General features: G+C 38.9%; 1 protein-coding gene, 1 long non-coding RNA gene and 1 other non-coding gene across 8 annotated transcripts; 1 reads left to right on the forward strand and 2 right to left on the reverse strand.

Annotated features, from left to right (window-relative positions):
* Positions 1 to 1,740: 1,740 nt before the first annotated feature.
* Positions 1,741 to 4,046, reverse strand: LOC122022349 (probable NOT transcription complex subunit VIP2). Of its 3 annotated transcripts, XM_042580312.1 has the most exons (5): positions 4,023 to 4,046; positions 3,884 to 3,928; positions 2,552 to 2,657; positions 2,284 to 2,462; positions 1,741 to 2,189 (listed from the first exon to the last, which is right to left on the reverse strand). In XM_042580312.1, the coding sequence occupies exons 1-5, from the start codon at positions 4,035 to 4,037 to the stop codon at positions 2,148 to 2,150; spliced, it is 387 nt and encodes a 128-aa protein (XP_042436246.1). In that variant the 5' UTR covers positions 4,038 to 4,046; the 3' UTR covers positions 1,741 to 2,147. The 3 variants fall into 3 exon arrangements, with proteins under 3 accessions (XP_042436246.1, XP_042436245.1, XP_042436247.1); XM_042580311.1 differs by lacking the exon at positions 4,023 to 4,046 and having other exon boundaries at positions 3,884 to 3,934; XM_042580313.1 differs by lacking the exons at positions 3,884 to 3,928; positions 4,023 to 4,046 and adding an exon at positions 3,743 to 3,770.
* On the forward strand, positions 2,552 to 2,629 carry LOC122025993. The gene has a single exon (XR_006123980.1). It is a non-coding gene; the product is annotated as a small nucleolar RNA snoR35 (small nucleolar RNA).
* A 113-nt stretch (positions 4,047 to 4,159) lies between the features above and the next one.
* On the reverse strand, positions 4,160 to 5,447 carry LOC122022350. Of its 4 annotated transcripts, none has more exons than XR_006122958.1 (4): positions 5,399 to 5,447; positions 4,643 to 4,709; positions 4,345 to 4,406; positions 4,172 to 4,242 (listed from the first exon to the last, which is right to left on the reverse strand). It is a non-coding gene; the product is annotated as an uncharacterized LOC122022350 (long non-coding RNA). The 4 variants fall into 4 exon arrangements; XR_006122957.1 differs by having other exon boundaries at positions 4,643 to 4,740; positions 5,399 to 5,444; XR_006122959.1 differs by lacking the exon at positions 5,399 to 5,447 and adding an exon at positions 5,296 to 5,354.
* Between the last annotated feature and the right edge of the window lie 2,364 nt (positions 5,448 to 7,811).

The following is a 7,811-nucleotide window of genomic DNA, read 5'->3' on the forward strand; positions in this document are numbered from 1 at the left end:
GAAACATAGCATAACTATGCAGTTAATAATGCAACCCACTCGACTGAAACATAGCTCAGTGAAAATCACAAAATAACGAACATGAAACGAACAAAACATCTAACTGTGAGCCGACTCGACTTGACACATCATCACCAAACCAAATACAAGATACCACAAAACAAGACTCCATACAACAGAATACACAAATACAAGAATAGGTACAAAACAATAATGTGAAAAAAAGCACTAACGGTAGAAGAAGCTCGATGTGACATGGGATTGGCGGGCAGGATCTCCAGGTGACTCCATAAATCCTTTACCTGCTACCTGGTGAAATAAACTAATTTATGGGGTGGTGAATACTAAGACTCAGTGGGTAATAGATAGATAGTGCATGAATATACTAAAGAACTAGAGATACAAAGGTATACAGTCTCGTAGGAAAAATAACATATACTAAAGTGATATCATAGTAAATGTCCATACCTGAAATCATATCCTAGGTTGGTAATAGAAGGTCCGGTGTAGCAAAGACCCGGTATAATACTACTCATAACTACATGGGTAACATGCGAGGTATATACTTATTAACAATAAGTAAGCCAGTGCCTAAACACATACCACGATATATAACTCAACATAAGTAAGCATATCTAACATATGTATATACTAATGCCACAACATAAGTAAGCAACAACAGTATAAGTAGGTAATAGCAGAATAAGTATGCAACAACAACATAAGTAAGCAACAGCAGTATAAGTATAATAACAACAGCGTATGCACGGATGGCCACCCCGCCCACCCCTCTACACCACGACCCCGTATGGTCGAGAGGCCAGATCGATAGCAACTGTACAACACTCCAACCGCCACTACTCTCGAGTGACCGAGTGGACAGTTTACATAGTAGCTATCTAGTTATGTCTGCGACGGAGGTCCCTGCTGCCCGCAACTCCAGCTAACACTACCCATGAGTGAGCGAGTGGGAGCACAACAGGACAAGCGGCGCGCTCCAGCTACCACTACCCATGAGTGGCCGAGAGTGCGGCCCTGGCCAAAGACCCTCTCAACCACAAGGGAGACATGGTCACCGGCATGCATGCAATGACATGATGCGTAAAATGTAACAGTCACACTACAACAAAAACCCTCATAGACATCGGTTTTCCACCGCTGTCTATTACATTTTCGACCGATGTCTATGAAGGTGATGTAAAAGGTCTTCCATTTTAGACATCGAGTTAAAACCGGTGTAGTATCACTTAACGACATCGGGTGTAAAATCGATGTAATATTATATGTTAATAACACCAGTTTTGGCAGCGGTATACGACCAATGTAATATTAGTTAATGACACCGGTTTTGCAACGGTGGAAAACCGATGTAATATCAATATTGTTTAATGACACAAATCCGATTTATGAAATAGTGAAAAACCAATATTATCACCAAGCAAATCATAAAATTAAGTTAATATTATTAATTCACTAACAAAATCACAAATAAAAATGCACCGATGTATCTAAACACACCAAGTCAATATCCATATAACCAACACATAAATATTCTTCTTACAACATAAAAAGATAATAGATATTGTGCACATCAAGAGGGAGGTAAATGCAGGTACACAGGTGGAAAGTGCATGGCGGAGATGTTAACCCCAGGCAGTGACACCCTGGGGATCGACCCCTGGACCTTTCAGCCACAGAACCATGCACTCCCCATCTGTGCTACGCCCTGGGGACTTCTTCTTACAACATAAAAAGATAATAGATATATTGCACATCAAGTCGGTATCCACAAATTACACATAACTATTCTTCTTACAACATCAAAAGGTAATAGATAGTACACAAATATGTTTCTTACTGGTGTCAACGTTATCCTTCTTGCTCTGTTCATAGTAGCTAAGTTTACCCGTGAAGCTAAACCGGGCATAGATAATCCTCCAAAACTGATGCTTCTTCCCATGTTACCACTGCCAACAATGTTGCCTATAGAGCTTGTAAGTCTTGACCCTACATTACCCAATACTAGAGAAACTCCCAAACCAGGAACAGAACTACGATTCCCAGAAGCTGAACTTGAGGAAATACCAGTTATTGACCCAGTGACTCCATTAATATTACTACTACTAAAAGCATGATTTCCAACAACATTAATACCCCCTTCTATTTGTGACACCAGAGCCATGAGGCATCTGCATGAAAAAAAATCCAAAATCAATACTATAAAACACATTCAAAGGACCATATGATGTAGTGAAGTAATGTGGAAATAAAGTCATGCCAGACCTGAGATAATGCAACCAAAAGATTGTTTGATGAGAACCGTCCACTAGGAATGCTTCCTCCTGGTTGCTGAACACCACCTGATGGTACAACACCCATTGCGACCTCTCTGGATGCAAGCGAACCAGGAACATTTGGCAGGTTGAAGCTTCCATGAATATTATGCAATCCTTGAAGACCACCTATTTTTTTACAAATTGTAATCAAAATTCCACATACAAGCAAAATTTCACATGAATATGTTAATAAAGTTTATGTAGGAATGTCTAACCAGAAGGATGGAACCTAGGCACTGCCGCAGACTGGCCAGAAAATAATGTGGTATAGGGTCGGCCTGAGGAGTCCGCAAGATTAGATGTTGAACCATTAAGAGTTGACTGTACCAAGAGACCCAGTAATTTGATCAGCAAAAGCAAGACTAGTAAAAGCACAGGGCATGGGCTAGGTGCTAACAAACTTGGTATGCTAACCAACAAGAAAGAAACAACCGCGTCAAGTTAGTATTTACATAAACTGTATTGAACATCTACACTAAACAACAAAAGCTACTCATCTCTAACAATTGAAACTCAGCTAAGAATAAGGGATTATATTATTAATACCAAGAGTAAAATTACATCAGATACAAATCCCATACATAAAATAATAGATAGGCAATTTGGGATGAATATTGAAGTCTATAACTATTTATTCTACTTCTCTCCATCAAGTAGAACATAATGGAGCATAGACATTGATGGTGCTTAGTTTGTCAAGTTGTACTCAATAAAGATTTGATTATCAATTTAGTAACCTTGTGATTTCTTAAACCATGCTCTAAAAATTTGTTTGACAGCATAGATAACTTTCTTAAATTGGAACATACCCTAGTGATTTCTCTGTATACACCCTAGTACGATGTTTATGAAATCTATCTGGTAATCATGAATAATACCAAGGAGAATCCAGTGATCATGAAAAATAGTTTTAAGTAAAATAAATTAATTTCATCAACAAGAGAAAATATCCCAAATAATCCTCACAAAATGTCTAGATGAAGCCTTTTGCAACTAAGTGTATTTTCTACTGATCAATGTTGTCAACCACAACTATATTTAACAATAAAAACTATAGTTGTTAAATCATACAATTCAAAAATCTCGGGGGCACTACTCAGTTCGTAGGCACAAGATCCAGTTCTGTTAACAAGAGTATTACATGTCAACTGAAAATGAGATGCAATTAAAAAAAAAAATCAAGTAGTATTTCATCAACTTGAAAATATCAGCAGTTATCTCATAAAATTGATTGGTCTAAAAGGAAAACTATGATTTTGTCTCACAAATTTTCCATAGAAAATATATGGAAAGGAGAGAATTAGAAAAACCTGAACATCGAGCATACAGGTTATACAGTCCTATGTCATGCGAATGAGACTAGAAAATGCAATTAATAAACTAAAAAACAGAAAAGCAAAAATTACATTTAGAAGCCAAGACATTATAACTTTGCCAAGTTACATTTAGACTTGGATAAAATGTTACCCATCAGTAATAAAATTATGAATAATGAAACAGGTATAAACATCTGTAAGCTATGAAACATCAACTGACAAGAAGATTACCAGCATATAAGTCAGTTGTTTGTTCTCCTCCTCTAGAAATTTTTCCTATTCAAGAGATGAAAACCATTAAGAGCAGAAACAAAATTAAGAGTGAAAAAACATTCAACAAATTAAAACTCGAGGGAATATGTATGCCAACATTCTTCTTATGCATCTTCCAGATTTCCATCTAGAATTGGCAAGAAATGAGAATCAATTCAACAGCACAAAGGTAATCTTAATTGAAATGACAAGCAAATATCATTAAACAAATTTCTCACTTGCTTTTCCCTTACGCTGGTGACCCAATCTGGAGTGCCTCCTCAATAGGAATCAATTCCTTTGGGTAAAGGGAGTTGAGATCCTCACCCTTAAGATGCCTAATTCACACAGAACAAAGCCATCATAAGAGAGCACAAACTTCACCAGATGAGTGATACATATGAACCATATGAATCAAACAATATATTAGCACACCAAACCTTAGTTCAATATGCATGTTGTCGTTTTCTTTCTTAACTCGCTCAATTTCAACGCTCAGACTCTGCAAAAGACAGCAATTTGCTTCACGGAAAATTGAAAATGATTCATTTGGTGTAGAGAGAAAAATTGATTTAAAAATGAGATGAATGGAATAAAAAAAATAGAATCTCCATGATTTTGCACAAGATATCAGAAATTTTCTTATTCACCATTTAGATTCATGGACGAAACTAGAGTCATCTAAAACAAAGGAAGAGAGAGAGAGAAAAAAGTGCATTTTTAATTTAGCAACGATACCTCATGCTTGGCATCCTAGAGCTTTTCGCCGGAGTTAGTCTGGTACCTCATGCTACTTTTTTTTTTCCTAATTTTGCGCCAAGGGAAAATGTTTTTATCTGAGATTATTATTCGCAGAGTTCGCATTAAGTGAGCAAACTAAAACGTAAAACGTGTAATATTTGAGAAATCTAAAATTAGGAAATAAGACCAAGAAGGAAGGGAAAGGGAGAACGGAGGTGAAGACAAAGAAGCAAAGATAAGCAACAAGAGAGTTGGGGATATTAAAAGCAAGAAGGGAAAAAGGGGGGAAAGAGAGCTTCATCTTGGGAGCCCAAAGGAATCGGGTTCTCAGATAAAGCACCGAAAAAGAAGAGGAAAGGAAGAAATTTTGGATCCAACATTTATGGGATCATTCAAAAAAAATACGAAGCAGGAAGATGAACACAAAACAAACCAAAAAACCACCGAACTCAGACCTAAACCTCGATCATTATCCTCGTAGCCGTATGTCTGGGTCAGAAAAAAAAATGAAGAGAGCATTCGCAGAGCTCCTAACCAAGTTCCCCTCAAGATTGCTCAAACCAAAATCAACTCCACCACCGAAGAAAGAAACAATAAAAAAGAAGACAGATGGATATTAGAAAGAATAAGAAAACCTCGAACATGCCTACCGAGACTCATTAGTCAAGATTCAGTCTCTCCATCCTCTCCACGCAGCAAAACTGGGACAAAAGAGGTGGAGCAAAATGCAAGAAAACTGAGAGAGGAGAGTACCGAACACGCTGTCTCGAATCCAACGCCGACCACAGGAAACGAAGACTCTTACTCGATTTCTCGATTCCGCTCTTCAATCGGATTCCATTGATCCTGGATGAAACTAGAGTCATCTTCATTTGGTGTGGTTGTCCTGATCGAGAGAGGAAGAGGCGTCGGGAAAGTGGTCGTGGTGTTGCGACAGTATACGGCGGACGACGTGATATAGATTTAGGTTTAGATAGAAGAGTGAAGTCTTACAAATTTTGGATAAGTATTAGTGGAAAAAATAAATTATTTTATTTTATCATTGATATGGGTTAGGTTTTGTGGGTCCCCCGATGAGGAAAGGAAAGGAAGTAAGAAAACCAAAGGGATAGGCTAATATCGGCCGGGACATACCTCAATGAGAGGTAAGTCTATATATCGACCGAGATATGCTTCCCAGGAGGAAGATCTACATACCTCAAAGGAGGTAGGCTAATATCGGCCGGGACATACCTCAATAAGAGGTAAGTCTATATATCGACCGAAATATGCTTCCCAGAAGGAAGATCTATAACGACCCACCTTCTACTGTCTAGGCTGTAAGGCTGGACCACTACAATATGCTGTGCTAAGCTATATCCATGACCATTACTAGTCTAGGTGCGGAAAGCTGTACCAATTAAAACTTTACTAAGCTAACACAAGTTCTGGGTTCTACATGTGCTAAGGGATGCAATCTAAGGTATACATGGCATATCCTACATCCCCTATGGTCAAGGAGCTGAAATACAAGGTCACTGGGTCAAAACCCAGCTTCCCAATCGATCCAGGTTGAACCCAATCGATTGCAAGCTGTTGGATCGATCTAGGGATCGATTCAGATGGCTACTGTGCTCGGGAAATATTCTGGATCGATCGGCTGATCGATCCAGACTGGCCAATCGATCCAACGATCGATTCCAGAGCTCTCTGTTCGCGAGAGCGATTTCCTGATCGATCGAACGATCGATCCCCAACTCCCTGTTCGCGACAGAATGCGACTGGATCGATCGGCTGATCGATCCAGAAGCCTACTGTTCGCGGAACCAGGCTCCCAATCGATCCGCTGATCGATTGAGGGCTCCCAATCGATCCGCTGAACGATTGGGGTTTCTGATTTCGCAACAAGGTTCTGATTTTAGCACTGTTTCGTGCCTAAATCACACATACAAGTTCTAAAATGGCTGAGAAACATTCTAACAATAATTATTCAATATTCTAAGCATAGCCTAATGCATAGTTCACTAGTTCATGGTATTTAAACATACTAAAGTGCGGAAATAACATTATATGAAATTTAAAGTCTTAGTTTGCTAGTTTCTCCAAGATCTTCATTCCAGGTTCCTTCCACACCCATCCTCCTTGCATTGACATCCAGCCTCCGCTAGTCCAACTTTCCTTTACCTTTATCTGCAGTATAAGAAAAAGAGTATCTGTAAGCTTTATGCTTAATAAGAAACCATCTACCTCACAAAACATGCATACGATGCAAATTATGCTTTGAAAACATGTTATTTGAAAAACGTATTGAATATGCTAAACATGCCATGACATACAACACATAGAATCAACACTAATCATGGCCATAAAGCTAATCATAACTATCACATCGCATCAATAGGAAAACTAGACTGATATAAAAAGCTGAGATAAGCTAATGCTGAAGCTGTACTGATTTCACATAACTATTTTGTGAGAGTTTGAAAACTATATATATATATATATATAAATAATAGATGAAAATACTAATCATGCTGCTGATGGGCCCGGTGACTGTACTTGTTGTGCGCGCATCCCTAACTAGACCCGGGTTTGCAAGTCCCGAATTTAGTAGGGTTTACTAGGTTATCTAAACCTAGGGACGATTGTGGGAACCCAACCCAATGGATATCTGATCTAGTACAGTGCCATTGCTAAAAGTAAAATACTGAGCGTAAGCTAATAATGCTTATCTTGCTTTTACTAGGTTGTCTAAACCTAGAACTAGGTTGTCTGAACCTAGAGGCGACTGTGGGAGCCCACCCATTGGACCGTAGTCCCATATAAGCTGTAGTAAAACTGCATATACTAAATAAATGCTTCTATCGCATTTAGCTAAACTATTAAAATGCCTAAGTCGCATTCTAATTGTATTGGACATACTATCGGGCACTTGGCGTGCGTGTTGCACACCCTATGTGCCACAAATCCATATACTACTAAACTAAAGCATGCAATCACACGAGAACTACTTATCTGCAGGTGAGGGGTTTCTTACCTCTTGCGCTAGTTTTCTTACGAATCTAGTCGCTAGTTTTCCGGTGGAGACGATCTTCTCGACGATTCTCTCGCGTCTACGTGCTCTTCTCACGAGAGGAACGCCTCGTGTCGGAGTCATCGTCGGAAGGTGCTCCCGGTAGCCTAGGGG

This window comes from Zingiber officinale, chromosome 9B (genome assembly GCF_018446385.1).
Source record: "Zingiber officinale cultivar Zhangliang chromosome 9B, Zo_v1.1, whole genome shotgun sequence".
NCBI classification, from domain to species: Eukaryota; Viridiplantae; Streptophyta; class Magnoliopsida; order Zingiberales; family Zingiberaceae; genus Zingiber; species Zingiber officinale.

Excerpts from the sequence above, each read along its gene's own strand:
- LOC122022349 (XM_042580311.1), bottom strand. The coding sequence starts at position 2,647 with ATGGTTCAACATCTAATCTTGCGGACTCCTCAGGCCGACCCTATACCA. Across the intron at positions 2,463-2,551 it reads GCCTAGGTTCCATCCTTCTG|GTGGTCTTCAAGGATTGCAT; the intron begins GTTAGACATTCC and ends GTAAAAAAATAG. Across the intron at positions 2,190-2,283 it reads TTTTGGTTGCATTATCTCAG|ATGCCTCATGGCTCTGGTGT; the intron begins GTCTGGCATGAC and ends TTTTTCATGCAG.